The 17,578-nt window shown below is 37.6% G+C and overlaps 1 protein-coding gene across 2 annotated transcripts in view; it reads right to left on the reverse strand.

Annotated features, from left to right (window-relative positions):
• Nucleotides 1-11,440: 11,440 nt before the first annotated feature.
• spns2 (spinster homolog 2 (Drosophila)) overlaps nucleotides 11,441-17,578 on the reverse strand; it is a 128,658-nt gene continuing 122,520 nt past the window's right edge. For both annotated transcript variants that reach the window (XM_041800710.1, XM_041800711.1), the window contains exon 13: nucleotides 11,441-16,898. In XM_041800710.1, the coding sequence (XP_041656644.1) occupies nucleotides 16,884-16,898 (15 nt within the window). In that variant the 3' untranslated portion in view covers nucleotides 11,441-16,883. The remainder of the gene's footprint in view (nucleotides 16,899-17,578) is intronic.

The following is a 17,578-nucleotide window of genomic DNA, read 5'->3' on the forward strand; positions in this document are numbered from 1 at the left end:
TCTATACACAAACCATTCATTTGTATGACAGCGTATAAGGGACACCCTAAAAACATATGCTCTATTAAAAAAAAAAAACAAAAAAACAAATCACCCAAAATTCCCAAGTTTACGTAGTTGTTATCTTGGGAAACAAAACAGTGCATGTTTTACTCTTAAAGTTGTAAATGTACCCGAACCAAAACTTATTTCTGAAGAATTTGCAAGAATTTTTGAAGTCGAAAAGGCAAAAATCTAACCACGTCAGTTTCTTGTAAATTTTTGACTTGAAACTTCTGAGTTCTAATGTCAAAACTGAAGACTTTATAAATTCTAAAATTCTGTCTGCTTGTACATACATGACTTCACAGTGTGAAAAATATCATTTTTTCTCCCAAAAAATGTTGACTGTTTTGCTAAGTAATTAATGGATTCTCTTCTTTCTTTGTCTTTTAGATTGGCCATAATATGCCATTGACATGCTGTTTATATTCAAGATTAAAAAATAGATAAATATGTACATGTAATTTTGATGTCAGAGCAGACAGGGACCGTAACCCCCATGCCCAGACCCCAGGGTGTAAACCACTGACTTAAAGCACAGAAGGACTGCCAGACTAAGATTTCATTTGTCCTCCATCTTTGTTTTTCCTCTGAAGTCACATTTGATCACGAGTTTCTGTGAGCTCTTGTTTGTGGAACATGAAATCATTATAACAGATACACTATATTGACAAAAATATTTGGTCGCCTGACCATTACACCAACAGGCACTGTCATGACATTGAAAGGCAAGGCAAGTTTATTTGTACAGCACATTTCAGCAACAAGGCAATTCAAAGTGCTTCCCACAGGACATTAAGATACAATGACAAAAGGAAAAAGAAACACATTGGAAATATTTTAAAAGAAAAAAAAAAAAGTAATAAAAACAGCAAATAAAACCCACAAAAGAAAAAAAACAAAGATCACAGCATGATGTCTGTGGTGGATCTCTGGTCTCCTTACTGCCACCTGACCCCTTCTAAATTCAGTGGTTCAGGACTACCAGTGTACAGGAATAATAAACAACACAGGGACATCAAAGCTTAGTAATAAAGTAAAAGTTACAGTGCAAGGTTGTAGTTAAAATGCTCCAATATGGAGTTGGCCAACTTCACAGTCATACCGGCCTCCACTCTTGGAAGGTTTTCCACAAGATTTTGGAGTGTTGGAGCCACTTTGCTGGGTTGCTGTTGCCCACGAAAGTTCCCACTTTCTAATAATATCACCTACATTTGACTGTAAAATATCCAGCAGGGATGAAATTTCACAAGCTGTCTTATTACAAAGGTGGAATCCATTATAAGATGAAACAGTTTGAAATTATCTCAGATCTGTGGTTCTCCACATTATTAAAACTGTTAAGGAATTTTAAATCATCTAGTGTATGGCCCGCCTAGTCAGCAATAAGACAAAGACTTTATAATGATACTTACATATGGCAGGGACAAAATTGTAATTTGGACTCAAAAGAGTACAACAACAACAATAACAAAAAATAAACAGAGTTTTCAGAGCAGCCATGCATTTTGGCAAACAGTTTCACCACAAAGTGTTTACGGCACACAAACTTCATCTCCTTGACTCCATGTTTATAATTTTACATAAAACAAAATATTTTGATTTGACTCATAGAAGATCAGTTCACCGAAATACAACACACTGAAACTGAATCCTCCATCCACATCGCCTGGTCTCCAACACAGTGCTGGTGGTTGTTTTATTGTTTCATGGCTGTCAGCCTGTGATATGGAAGTTATTGATGACAGTGGTTGAAAACTTGAGCATGTTCCTGCCTTAAGTGGACTTCCAATAAAGCAAATTTTCTGCCTTTTCCCCTCAATTGCACAAATAGCTTGAGCAGTCAACTATTGCTTTCTGTTTGTTGTTTTTCCTTTTAATCCTTTCTTTAACTGTTCAAGGGCCACTGGTGATGGAGGACAGTTTTTTAGTATGCATTCTGTCTTTTTATTGGAATGTTTGCACTGAAAAGTTTTCATCCATCCATCCATCCATCCATCCATCCAAACAAGCAACCAAGCTCTCACTCATATCTATGGGCAATTTAGTGTCACTATTTAACCTAACATCAATCTATATAGATTATCCTTGTGAATGCAATATCTCAAGATTTTTTTAGGCGAGTCCCTTCATATTAAGCAAAATATATACTCTGTAGGGAGAAAATAGGAGGTCAAAAGTCATTCCTTGCATGTGATAGAATGATTAGAAATGATTAGATATTGGACATCAAAGGTCAAAGGTCAAGCTTACTTGGCCTCATGTTCCTTCTTCCTTATAATTTTGAGAGTTCAATAAGTTTTAAAGAACTAGTAAGTTTTAAAACATTTGCATTAACATTAACAACCTCAAATCCAAAAAAGATGGGGCACTGTGTAAAATGTAAATGATTTGCTGATCTCAGTGTGTGCTGTGCTCTGATAACTAGCTGGATGGTGCCTCTCCCCTTCAGTCTGCAGCTCACAGCATCCATGGTTTCCAAAAACACTTTCATATATTGATTCATCTGACCACAGAACAGTTTTCCATCTGCTTCAGCCCATTAAATGAGCTTTGGCCCACAGAAGACAGCATTTCTGGATCATGTTCACATATGGCTTCTTCTTAGCATAATACAGCTTTGACTTGTATTTCTGGATAGCACGACCAACTGTGTTGACAGACAATGATTTCTGTTGTTCCTGAGCCCACGCAGAAATTTCCAGTAAAGAATCATATCTGCTTTTATGCAGCGCTGTCAGAGGGCCTGAAGATAAGAATATTAATTATAATCATAATATTGACCTTCAGCCTTGGCCCTTGCAGACAGAGATTTCTTTAGATTGTCTGAATCTTTTGATGATACTATGTACTGTAGATGGAGTTTTTACAATTTTTCTGCAATTGTTCTGCAGTTTTTTTGCAGATTGGTGATCATCTGCCCATCTTTACTTCTAAAAGCCTCCAGAAACCATTCCTTTTATATATGTAACTGATCAATTAGTTGGAAAAAGCTCCTCCAGCTGTTTTTCATTAGTACTGCTGACTTTTCCAGCCTTTTGGTGCTCTGTATCTACATTTTTGAGGTGTGTTCCTGCCATCAAATTCAAAATGAGCTTATATTTTTTCATGACATGGTAAAATGTCTCAGCTTTACATATGATATGTTGTTTATGTTCTATTGTTAATAAAATAAGATTTTATGAGATGCAAATCATTGAATTCTGATTTTATTACATTTTGCACAGTGCCCCAACTTTTTTGGAATCGGGGTTGCACCAACTTTTTGCAGGTCAGAGATCAAGGTCATTGAGCTTTACATTCATCCCTTGCTTGTAGGATTTCCTAGAAATCACACTGCATTTGAACCCATTCTTCTTCTGCACTTTCATTGACCGACGATCAAATACCTCACAGAGGCAACCCAAATAAAGGTGGTAGTTTTAGTTTCAGCACAATAAAAAAATTAAATATTTGGAGGTGAAAGTAATTCTACCCTTAAATGGTTTTAAAACTGTTGGGAAATCCATCATTCTGTGGGAAACAGATCCAGGATCTCACATTGACATGAAAAGATTCAGCGTAACCAGGTGTGATCAGAGCCTGCTGTAATGTTTCCACCAGACTTATTTCAGTGAAGGTGACTGTGTTTCTGCAGCGTGAAGCCATTTGGAAAAAGTCGGCGGGTGTCTGCAGAGAGAGGTGAGAGATTCACAGTGGAGGTGTGATTCTGCACACCGCAGATCTACTTCTTCTTTCATGTGTTCCTCTGCAGACCTTTTTTTTTTTCAGTTGGAGATGAATTATCACGTCTCCTTTTTCTTACCCCTGAGCCGATACCTCTGCATTAATCATCAGGTCAGCGCAGGATCGTCTCTGCTGCCTGCAAACCAACCTTGTGTGAAGTAAAAATTCAGACATTATTACAGGGAGTATGGCAGGGATTGCATCATAAAAATCTGTTATTACAGCTCAGTGAGGAAGCAAATATAAATCACAAAGATTTGAGCTCTCAGTGAAAGTAAAAAATTCAAAATTAATGTTTGGGTCTTCTTTCCTGTTGTTTTTAAGTCCCGGACTAATTAAATACCGAGATGAGTGTTACCCCAACATGGATCCATTTTGCTTTAATTTCATAATAGAATGCTGCCAGGATGTTCATGTTTGATCAATAAAATAGAGCCTTGTTTGGTCTGTAATTTAATTTAAGCCGTTACATGATTTTAACTTGTTTACAGCAAACACTAATTTATGGGCTGCTTCCTTAAATTAAAACATGCTTTTCTGAATCTCTGAGGATGAAGTTTTATTGATCTGGTATTTTCTTTGGCTCCCAAATATGCTTTGAACATAAGAACACACAATATGACTCAATTTTTACTCTGTCTATCATCATTTTAGCGTTAAATGCAGTGATGGCGTGAAGGCCAGAGCAGTCTTGCGTGCATTGTTTCTGGTAACGGACACCTTGAAGGGTTTCACATACTCTGTTGTAAATTGCAAATTGCAATCAGCTGTAAATGAAGGCTTAAACTGTTTTCCTCCTGCTGTGTTTAATCATTTAGATGCAGACTGTGTGATTAAAGAGCAGACAAGTTCACTGGATCTACTGAGAAGTTATGCATGAGCAAAGGGCCAAAATATTGATGCAGTATTGTATCACTATCCGGATTTGTCATGTACACTCGCTGAATTTACTACATATACGGAATCAGTGTTACTTTTAAAAACTAAAGCCATTTCCTTGCAAGTGTAACTTTGATAAATATGTTGCTGTGCTGTGTTGAGTCTATGTAATGATATAACAGATTTCATAATGTCTCTTGTTGTATAGTATTATGATACCTATGCCTATTAAAAGTATTCACGCCCTTGGATGTTTTACCCTTTTGTTGATTTTATAAATCGACCATGGTTGATATAATATGGCTTTTTGAGAAAAAACGTTACAAAAAATATCTTTAATATGAAAGTGAAAACAGATTTCTACAAAGCTTTATGGGAGAGTGGCAAAGAGAACTAACCTGACACGCCAGATGGAAAATCTCTCATACACAGCGTTTGGAAAAGGGCAGAGCCTTTGAAAAAAAAAAACTCGGAGGGTGATTGGACGAACATTCTGTCTGTCACATATTTATGGGCCAATCAGAGCTACAAAACACGTGACGTCATAGTCCCAAGCCGAGGTGCGCTGCTACTGAGAATAAAGTCCATAGAGAGCTGCATAATGCGAACATGGCGACTGCAGACGTGTCAGTACACGACCTTTGTTGTTTTTGAAAAGGAAACTCACTGCTGTTCCTTTGTTCTTATTTTAAGGAAAAAAAGTCGTCAAGTTCTGATAAAAACTTACGCTTTAGCAGCATCCACGCTAATCTCTTCTGCCATAACTGCTCTGGCCTCCTGTCACTGCTTACATACTTCATGACTCTGCCATGCCTGACGCTGACTGGTCCTGTCACTTTCTAACTGGGCCCAAATGGTTCACATTGGAGCTTTGCAAGATGGATTCACCAGTGAGAAACACGGAAACGGGTAAATCTATCTGCTTTGCAGGGTTTAAAGAGAACACCACTCAGGTTAAATCTCAGCTAGGGTTTGACACATGGGAGACTTTGTAGTCAAGTGGGTTCTTTGGTCTGATGAGACCAGAATTGTGCTTTCTGGCCATCAGACAAGACGCTATGTTTGGCGGACACCAAACACTGCACATCACCACAAACACACCCCACTGTGAAGCACGATGGTGGCAGCATCAAACTGCTACTTCTTAGCAGCCAGCCCTTGAAAGCTTGTAAAAGTAGAGGGTAAAATGAATGCAGCAAAATATTAGGAAAATCGGCTGCAAGGGAACTACAGCTTGGGAGAGGCCTTATTTTTCAGCAAGACAATGATCTGAAGCATACAGGAAAAGTTACACGGGAATTGTTTATGACAACTAGGTGAATATTTTGGAGTGGTCTAGTCAAAGCCCACACCTCAGTCCAAGTGCTTCATCAACATTGACAATGCTGACAAAGACCGCGAGTCAAAATACATCCATTGTGGCCATTGCCTTGTCCTAAGTTGAAACTGCTTAAAAGGACTTTTTGAGTTCTGACTCCTCATTTTTGTTGTGCACCTTGAAAAGTTAAATGTTGCGGTGTGCTCCTTTTGTACTTTCTATAGTATTGGATCATATCATAAGCTATCATATCCAATTGTGTCACATCTGGTTGTATTGCATTGCATTGTATTGGATCGTCTTGTACAGTGTTACCTACTGTACCGCGTCTTAGCATACATTATTGAGACATGTATTGCATTGATCATATTGAATCATATCATATTCAATTGCATCGACTGCATTGCATTTTATTGTGTTGTTCTGTGTTGTATTGTATCATATCATATTGTTTTGTATCCTATCCCACTGCATTACATTCATTGCATCCTATTACATCGTATTGTTACAATAATGCATTAAATTGTATCACATCATATCCTATCATAGCATATTGCATCATATCATACTGAGTCATTATATCATATTGTATCATATGGTATCATATGGTAGTGCATCTTATCGTATTGCATTGCATTGATCATATTGTATTACATTGTATTGTTATGTAGTGCATCATATCATACCATATCATACCATATCATATCATATTACATTGTATAGCACAGTATTTTATCATATTGTATCAGATAAGATCAGTTGGTATGATATGGTATGGATCTGTAAGAGTTTTGTGCTTGTAAAACAACTTCTTTCAGCATGTACCAGGTTCAGCTCTGTATGGAAATATGTGCAGACTCCTTACCTTTGGTTAACCTATTATCCTGCTTTAATATATTTATAGAACTCATAAAATTTTCCCTTTTCAGTATCTTGTTGTACTTTATTGTGTTGTATTGTAAAGTCTTGAATCAAAACCTTTGCATTGAATTTTAGTGTATTATGTTTTACACCAGACACCAGGACACTGCAGCCAAGTCTAATCAAGCGTTGAGCCTGGCTTGAAAACTTATTGGTTCTAATGATGATTTTTCTTTAATGAATGATTTCTATGCAGACAAGACTTTAATCTATTTTTACAGTGCTTATACAAAATAATTATCAGCTTCATTTAAATAGGTATTTTATTTGCATAAAGAATTGAGATTCTGTGGGTAGACATGTGGGAGGCATAGGAATATATATCCAGGATTATGACTACTAATAATGATTAATATTATGTAATATACTAATATCTATAAATGCATATTAGACACTGAGTGTTCTTTTCATACATTAAATCTTCACAGATTAAGGTTTGGTTTATAAATCATTAAAACCTTTCATTGTTTGCATTATTTAAGATGTCATTTACAATATACAATGTGACAACACTGTGAATTCCTTATAGCAAAGACACTAATCTGATGTAAGTGTTTTTAGTTATTATGCAATCCATTAAATAAATAAATAAATAAATGCCCACAGAGGCATTGAACAAAGAAATAACATTATTTTAAGAATAAAATCTGCTAAATTATGAATAATATGAGGTTTTTTTACTTGATATAAAAGCTGACTTAGTTCTCCCAGAGCTGAGTAAACTTTAAACATTTATTTAAAATGCACAATAACATTTAAAAAATGTATGACATAATATACAAAGCTTCTTTTAAACCCTAAAGTGAGCTGACATTTTGAAGCTTCACTTCCACCTGCAGCTTTTCTTCACCCTGATTTACCCTCTCGGTGTTCAACAGAGTTTGTCCTCTGTGAGTTTAAGTGCAAATGGAAATTCCAGCGCTGGATAGAAAGGCTGGCCTTTTCCTGCCTCCGCCCGACTGTTTCCTGCCCGCTGCATGACTAGGTGTGTTGACTTTGAGATGGGAGAGTCTGACTTTGGGGGTTCGGACTGTGGGAAAGGGTGTTGGTTTGTGAGGGTCAAACACTAATCCTCCATGTCGAGCTTCCTCTGTATAATCATCTCCTCAAAGTGAGATCAGCTGAAAATGAAGCTGTGCTTAATTAAAGGCCTCACGCCCACATCTCCAGTCTCCTTTTGTCACAGTCTCACTGTATACTTACTCTTTACGTCGGTGCAGGCCTGTCATAGATGAGTCCATTAGAGCTATTAGCCTCCATGTTGAGTAACTCTGCCCTCTCTAATGAGCGTGTGCACACAGAGGGCCTTCAGCTGTGGACCTCCTCACTTCCTCTGAAGGCAAATATTACATTTTTTTTGCTCTGATGAAGCCCTGTGTCGGGTCTGTGATGTGTCAGTGCATCTGTAAACTGCTCTGGAGACGCTGAGATTACTCTACAAACTGCGTCTCACAGAGAGCTGCCTCACTGAACCTGAACAATGCAGCAGTTCATTCCCGGACTCACCCTGGCCTTCTCTCTCACCACGATAAAATCAGGTCTTTGTGAGACTCTGCAAAGACGACGAGAGGACAAAGAATGGTGTCCTGTTCTCTTAAGGGGTGTGTTTTCTTTAAATGTAAATATGCTTGAATTAATGTGAAACATTTCACTTGAATCATCCTCATAAATCTACACTGCAGACACTGACTTTAAATCATGGCACAAATTACTGGCCTGTAGTCAGGAGGGAACAATTCATTTACACTGAACTTTTGCCCTTATGTTAGATAAAGATGTGCCCAAACTGGTCACTTTTATAGTCTGTGTGGTTATTTTTCCAGACACAACATACAGAGTGAAAAATTCTATATCTTCAAGACAAAAATAACCTATGATTTATACTATCATTACACATTTTTCAACAACTTTCAACAGTTCCAGGAAAGTTTCCATTTAGGCTGCACTCTTGACAGATTCGGGCCTGAGTTTGAACCCCATTAGCATCATCCCAAACAATCATGAAGACTGGGGGCTTGCCAAAACAGATAATTTCTTCCAATAATCTTCAAAATTCAGGATCAATAAGACATTTTTTTGAATCAGAGTCTCTAATCTGGAATCAAGAATATTAACCATAGTTGATGTTTAAAATCCCAGGTTTGGTTTTCTCCAATGGAATACCCACAACAGCCAATGACAGAGCTGAGCAGGAAGCTGGATGTTGCAAACCTCTACAATTCACAAACATGTCAGCAAACTTAAACTCAATTGTCTAAGTGTAATACTGACCAATAAGAGCAACCTGTTTTCACAGCAAAACAGAGCACATGCCAGGCCATCCGTGTGATGCTGCCCATCAGTTTTACATCTCTACTCAAAAATGTCTAACAAATACACATTTATTTTCATTAATTGAAAGCACAATAATGTTTTTGTCAATTGTGTGACGAGCCTTTGTGTTCTTTTTGGTCAGCAGTGGTTTTGGCCTTTGAACTCTACCATGGATGCAATCTGTGCCCAGTCTCTTTCTTATTGTTGAATACCTGACTTTAACTGAGTCAAAAGAGGCCTGCAGGTCTTTAGATGTTGTTCTGGGTTCTTTTGTGACCTCCTGGATGAGTTGTTGATGTGCTCTTTGAGTGTTTTTGGTGGGCCAGCCACTCCTGGGAAGGTTCACTGTTCCAAGTTTTCCCCATTTGTGGTTAATGTCGCTCACTGTGGTTACTGGAGTCCAAAAGCCCTAGAAATGGCCCTGTAACCCTTTTCAGACTGATAGATGTCAGTGATTTTGTTTCTCATCTTGAATTCCTTTAGATTGTGGCATCATGTGTTGCCTTTATAAATCTTTAAATCAATCAATCAATCAATCAATCAATCAATCAATCAATCAATCAATCAATCAATCAAGCTCATGCAAACAAACTTGATGCATATAGAGCCATTTGTTACCACTTATTTCATGACACTTTTCAAAGAAAGAAGTCTAGGAGGTAAAAGCCATTTAGCTTACACTCTAAAAAGTATATCTGAGTGTTTGCTGAAGTACTGTAATATTTTGCACAAGTCTTACCCAGTTTTGTGTTTATGTGGCAGGAGTGTATGTTTGTGGGCTATTTCAACTTAAATTTATGAGTTGTTCCTTAAATGTAGAACCATGAGCCTAGGTAAAGTGCATTAGGTGCCTGGATGTTCCTTAACCTGCACTGTAAAACAAATATTGGTGCCCAACATAAAATAGTCAGTAGTAACAAGTTTCTCAGCTTTTTAAAGTTGAGGCACCCAACTAAATACTTCATGCTTCCATTAAGTTTAAATTACATGCTCATAACAAAAAATGTTAAGTTGGAAGAATATTTTAAATCTATTTTTCAGTTGGGCCCCCAGAAATTGCTGGCTCAACTTAAATCATGATGTTCACTTGATAAATACCTTATAATAATTTCATGAACTCAGTAGAATGTGTTGTATCAGCTAGTAAAGTTACCAAAAGTGCATCCAATAAATCAAAATTTCTTCACTCAACCTAAATTAAATTAGATCTTTATAGTGTGAAGACTTTTCCCAGAATGCTTTTGGGTATTAGACAACTTTGGACCATGAGGGAAGTTGTTGACTCAGTTAGGCAAGTCCCACCCGTGGGAACCAACTTAAACATCATAAGGAAGATGTGCTGAAATCTCTTGAAGTGCACTTTTTGCTCAAAAACACCTTTCAGTGTTACGCTGTAAAACTGATAAGATTGTTAAAAAAAAGAGTTGTGATAACATAAAAATCTGTAACAGCCATTTCAGCCTTTATTTTTATTTTTGTAACTTTATGTTTTGTTTTCAAACTATGTGAAAATCACCCCTTAATCTGTAGAATTTCACCAGAATGCCTTTGGGCGTTAGAAACTTTTGCACCATGAGTGAAGCTACTGTCTCAGTTAGAGAAGTCCAACTTGTGGGGAGCAACCATAATACACAATGAATGGTTTATTGAACAGGATGGAAGAGGACTTCCTGGTTTCAGTTATGCTCACTTGTAGTCAGGTTGGTCTATTTGAGTGGCTTAAATGTTTAAGATTAAAGTCTGTGATAGAAAAAGGTAACTTTGCAGTTGATGAAATACATGAAGCTGTAAGAAAAGTACTTAACATCGTTGTTTTGAGTTGGGTTTAACCAGATTTTTCCAGTGAAGGAAAGTTTCCACAGTGTAGTTTAACTTAATAAACTTTAGTTAACCCAGTGGCTCCCAAACATTTTCAGCCAGGTCCCCCTTTGGTATATGAAAATATTTTGTTTCTCTTAACAAATGGAATCATCATTAAAAACCACATTTTGTTTTTACAATATTTGTCTAGTATTAAAATTTGCTTGATGATTTGAAATTTTAAGTGTGACAAATATGCAAAAAAATAAGAAATCAGGAAAGGGCCAAACACTTTTTCACAGCACTTTATAACAAGTTCATGCAGTAATATATACTATTATAAAGTGATCTGGTAAAACATCATTTCTACATGTAGATACTCCTGGATGTTGATTCATGTGAACATGTTGGATGAAGAGAAAGGGAGACAACACGTTGGTATGAAGTGATTAAATAAGTTTATTTGATTTACAGACATGTACATTTCTATCACAGTTCAGCTAGAATAATATCCTTTGATTTTCAAACACCTCTCTTTTGTATTGACTTGCTCTAAAAATAAAAATAACCTCTGTTTTCTGCTCAACATCAGAAAAAGGCTTCTTTATACAGAATTCTTGTATGACAAGAAATACATTCTCCGTACATCACTTCAGTGATTATTAACACAGAATTACTCAATACGACGGACTTATACTCCTAAAAGGATTGGTGCTCAATCGACTAAATTTTGGCAAAGTGAAACTCGATTCATGACCCATCTGACCAGAGCCAACGTCCCTTCTTATGATCGAAGACAAAATGTCAGCACTTACTGTGAGCATGAAGTGACAGACCTCTGCTGCAGAGGCTGTGGAGTTGATGGTTCAAATAAATCCCTGAACAATACGTGTGCAAAATGGTTTTATCAGTTGTTCTAAAATTAAAAAAAAGAAGAAAAAAAAAAAAACATTTACACAAGAGCTACAAAAATGAATGCAAAGTAGTGCACCCTAAACATGACAGCAATTGGTTGTTTGAAACAATCACATTGCATCTTTCCTTTAATGTGTTAAATGTGTGAGAAGTCTACGGTGGCTGATGACGACAAATGCACTGCAGTGACTCAAAGGATCTGAATTAGTGAAATGGGTTGCAAAAGACAAAAAGAGGCTAATAAAACAGAAAGGGGGAACAAAAGTGTGCATAAGAAAGCTTGACGAATGCAAACTGATCCAAAGTTATAAAAATCTTTAAAAGGGCTACACAAATTGCTGCATATAGCCAACACAATGTTAACTCTTCATTCATGAAGGGGTCCCTTAATGGAAGCTGATTTTACAGAAACTTTTCTGAAACTGTGCTTATAGTCATCAGTGAAACTACAGTTGTGTCTCAATTCAGGGGTCTGAAGGATGCAGACCCTAAATTGGGACACAACCACAGTCATATTGAAGATACATGCTTGTCATACTTTTCAAATGTCCAGGTTTCCCAAAGCAGGGAGATTAAGCTTTAAATATTGCTAGCTGAATGGCTAACTGAGCTTACTAGCCATCTAAGAGCAGCCACACTGGCTATGTATAAACATGCATTCTTAGAATTAATCAAAATCAGAGCTTAAGTTTTGTATGGGTAAAGCTCACATGTTAGGTAGGTTGTTTTGTAGAGGTGCATGACCTTAAGAAGAGCTGTCCTGGGATTTTGTGTCAGATATAAAATGAAAACATAAAAGGTGTCCACCTCTTCATACAACAATAAAGCTGTTCCATTCAGCGCCCCCTACAGGCAAGGAGTACCTTTTCTTTGTAATGACTGGTTGTGAAGCATTTTTCCATTGCATTTGTTTCCCTAATTTTTTGTGATTTTAACTTTGAACCATTTTGGTAGTACTTTATTTTAGTGGGCTCTAATTCTCCAGTAATTTTAAAGTAAGAAATGTTAATGTGCAATAATTTCCTCAAGAATATGTTGGTAATTTTCAAGCAATAAGATGGCATTTTACCGAGTAAAGACTCAGTAATATTAAGGTAGTGTTTACCTAGTAATAATATATTGATTATCAAATAATTCCTTGAAATATTATAGCAATTCTCTGGTAATTATAGGGACAACTAGGCCTAAGCCTTGTAACATTGTGGCAATTCCCTGGTAACTAGGTGGCATTTTACCCTAATCCTACCCCTCATCCTAACCATAATCCTAAACCTTGTAATATTGTGGCAATTTTCTGGAAATTAGGTTGTTTTTTTTACCCGAACTGAACCCTTACCCTGACCTTAACCGTCATAACATTGTGGCTTTTATCAGGTAATTTGACTGTATTTTACTTATTTCTTGGAAATAGGAGGATCATTTTCTATAGAAGTTGCTTGATAATTACTTGGTAATTTCTTTATTTAGGCCCACTAAATTAAAATGAGCCCTTGCTGAATAATTTTCAAGTAATGTATAAGGTTAGGGTCAGGTCTAGGGTTCAGGTAAAATACCACTTAATTACCAGAGAATTACCAAAATATGACAAGGAATTACTTGAGAATTACTACATATGACCAAGTTATTAGATGTAATTAGGCCCACTAGAATAAAGTGTATTTGCAGCACATTTGCTTATGCTTGTTTTGGCTTTTCAATTAGCAACGCATTTCTTTCATTGTGTTAGTTTCCAACGTTTGGACATGGCTTTGAATTATCAGCCTGTTCATCACAGTAAGAGTCTTTCAAAGCTTTGTGGTGCATTTGTCCTTGTGAGCCACCGTAGCAGTCTAATTCATGATCACAGTAATCAGGGTGAATCTTAGTGAAGTCAAAGGTATTGTGTTGTTTAGCTGTGATACAAAAGGAGGAACATTTCTAAACCCAATGACAAACAGCAAAGTGTAGTATACTCAAACATTAAACTTCCCTTTATAGATTATTCTTCATTGTGGTAACAAATAAATACATTGCATCCAAGCCATCATTTACAATATATTAAAGTTGCTGCATGATATAACTTTATATATCTCTATTGTAGTTATAAAAAAACTCATTTGGTAACATTAAAAAAAATAAAAGGAAGGTAAGAAGCTTAGTTCATTAAGAAGATGTAGGTGTGTAAACACATCAGGTTGGACAGAGTCACATTCAGAGAGCTCCACGCAGTCAGAGAGAAGCTAAAGCTAATGATCTGTAACAAGGACACAGCCCACACAGCAGCAGCACCCCACACACAGCCGGTGAGTCACGCTAGCACATCAATGCTACAAGAACAACCTCGACGTCTCCCTTTATTTCTCTGCTGAGGTCAGACCCCCCCTCCTCCTCTTCCTCCTCCTGCTGTTTTCTTGAAGTCTGCAAAGTGCTTTTTTCCCTTTAATGCACAAGTTTTAAAACCTTGGACTCCATTAGTGGCTTCAAGGTTTCTGTAAAATTGTATCCAGCAGACTAAAAAACTTCCTCCAAGGTAGCTTAAATCTAAAACATTCTATCTACAAACAACTAGTGAAAGGAGATTTTTTTCTCATTTCTAAATGAGCTTAATCGCAAATATGAAAATGTGATTAATGCATGTAATATCAAATCTAATGCAGCTTTTGTCTACTGTATATTTTTTGTTCCCTCTGTGCATGTTAACTCTAAATTCAGGTATAATATGCAACATTTTGAACACTAATTAACTCCCTCTGGGTTTGTTGCTCTCAGCTGGGTTTGTCAGCTCTCAGACAAATATTGTTTCAGCTCAATGCAAGGTGAATCAACTAACTCTTAAAACTAAAGTAAATTCTCTTTTTGGTCTAAAATAAGTCAAAGAACTGGAAACCAAATCCATTTCAAGCTGCATATCTCAATTTGCAATCTGTTTTAGAAACTGCTGCTATTGGCTGGGACACCAAATGAAAGGAGGGGGGTTTGTTGTTCAACTCTCAGATTCCACATACTCTGTCCGCAAGTAAAAACATGTCAGTCCACACATGATTTCACATTTCCCAGGTGAACTTGTAGTTCTGTGATCTCACGTCTGCAGTTGATCAGGGTAGCACTGTGCTGGCATTGCTTCAGAAACCAGTGCATGAAGGCATGCTGTTGGTTTGAGCAATCCTTGGTGTGCATGCAACACAGCAGACAAGGAGTATGTGGAATTTGCAGGTAAGTGCGTCATCTACTGGATAGCTGCTCTTAAAGTTGCATATGATACCTTTAAGTGGACTCTGTTGACCAGCAGGGACATCTGAGATCTTGCTGGTTTGGTTTCAAAGAAGAATTCCTTGCTTATCAGCTATCAACGATAATGAGAGCTCGCCATCAGTCCAACCTGAGGCTGAGGAATTTCCTCTTCCTGTCTGGGATTACTATTTCCCTCAGAAATAAACCGATAATTGTGACTCTTTCTAACCTGGAATGGGATATCTACAATTCCGAGAGGGGGCAAGTCTCTTTTTCACAATGGCTGCTATTGTAACCAGCGTGGACAGAGCTGGAATCCGTCATTAAAAGCAACTCAGTCTCTGTGTGGGTGATGTGTCCAGAAATTCAAAACCAACCATCAGAGAGCTCACCCCTTTAAAGGGAAACCTAGCTCACTGATAAGGCAGTGTGTACAAAAAGGTTGGTTTGTATTGCTTCCACACAAAAAAGTCAAAAAAAGTAGCATTACCTTTTGGGAAAAGCATGTACAATATAAATTATAAAATATATATAATCCAGTGTTTGCTTTAAAAAATCACCAAGGATTGCATCATAATCCTTTCTGAAACAATCATAGGCAGAAACCTCCAGTTTCAAATCAAACATCATAACAAAAATGTAAAAATCACAACAAAATAATGTGCAGAAATCTCTTGTCTCTGTCATGCTCTGTGGTGCTGTCTGCGCTGATTAAGTGCTAAAAGCTCAAATAAAAAACACACTCAGGGGTCAAAAGAAACAGCAGATGATGAGAAAGCTCGAATTGTTAAGGCTGAATCACTGACCGCTAGACAGTAACACTATTTGGCTCTTGGTTGACGGCTGTGTTTATATGCACAAGGGACAAAAAAATCGGATATATGGTGAGAAAGCTGCATTTATCAGTAAACAAGCTGGATGTTCATGTTGTTAATACTGCAGATGAGGATATGTAGAATAATTTGACACTGAAAAACATGTATTTTAAACAGTTAAGGGCAGGAATTTTGCAGCTCCTCTCTGTTTGCCTGCAGAATAAATTGTGGAAAATATGAGCTAAAGCAGAGCTTTATAAGTGCGGTTAAAAACAACACTTCTTCTGCTGTCCTGCTGTGAGTGTAAGCAGCTTAATCAAACTGAATTCATAACAAGATGCTGGATTATTTTGTGCATGTAAACACAGCCAGAGATGGAAGTCATGAAGGTTGTTGGTGGTCAGTGCAAAGTCTGGAGGAATGTAATGACGCCATGGCACTTGGTGCAGATCGACAGCCGATGTAACAGACAGACACATAGGAGACAGACGGACGGACAGACAGACAGACAGACACGGCAGGTTCATGGTCAGCATTCAGTAGTATGGCATCAGGAGTCAGAAGGCTCACACAGGGTGGGGATTTTGCCAGCACCACCGCCTCCTCCATCGAAGGTTCAGTGGATCCTCGCAGACAGAGGTGAGGAGGACACCAGCTGTCGCTGAGCAAACTGCTGTGCGACTTCACGACACGAGTCTGTGATCTGGAGGCGTTTCAAGGAGGGGCAAGACGCTCCCTCATTCTAGTTCTGAGCGGCCTCAGTGAGCAAAAGGAAGAGCAGCAGTAGGAGGAGGAGGAGGAGGAGGAAGAGAAGGAGGAGGATCGTGGAGGTGATGGCAGCAATGAGAACATGGGCGTGAATTCAAAGAAGTAGATCAGCTGCCCCTGCTTCTAATCTCCATTTGTCATCCTTTTTGAGTTTGGTTGCTCCTTCAGATTGCTCCTCATTTGGCTGTCACCTAAAAAAAAGAGAGAGAGAGAAAAGGAGAGAGGGAGGACACGGTTAAAAGCCAGGCTTCTCCACAGGACATTCACATGTAATTAATGCTGAGGTTGAAAGCTCCTGGGCCATCTGTTAGGACCTTCCTGATAACATGATGACCAGCCCGTGACCTAAATATTTCCAGCATACCGACACATAAACAGTTTGTTTAATGCAGACCCCCTCCCCAGTCTGAGAACAGCCGGCTATAAGCTGCAGGAACACACAGCTGCTGTCAGATTTAGAGTCAAGCTTTATGTTGGATGACTCAGTGTACATTTCAAATATTCAAATCAACACATACAAGGATTAATCAGGCAAAGAGTGATCTGATGTTAGATTTCTGAAGAATATATATCACAAATACTGCATAACAAAGCTAGGAGCTGCATGTATTTGTATATAACTGCATGCTATGATAAGTTTTTCTTCATGAATTTCCTATTTATTACTGTCCTTTGTTGACAGTTTTGTTTCTCATTATTAGCAAATTTACTAGCCTCTGGTTGCCCTTATTTGATGACCCCTGGGGGAATGAGGGTAAATTCCATGTTTGAAAAACCTATTTCAGAATCTTTCAAAAATAATCAAACATCCTCATCTCAGAGGCAATTTAAGTCCCTGGGAATTAATGCTAAGCTAGCAGTTAGCATTATG

This window comes from Cheilinus undulatus, linkage group 12, assembly GCF_018320785.1.
Source record: "Cheilinus undulatus linkage group 12, ASM1832078v1, whole genome shotgun sequence".
NCBI lineage: Eukaryota > Metazoa > Chordata > Actinopteri > Labriformes > Labridae > Cheilinus > Cheilinus undulatus.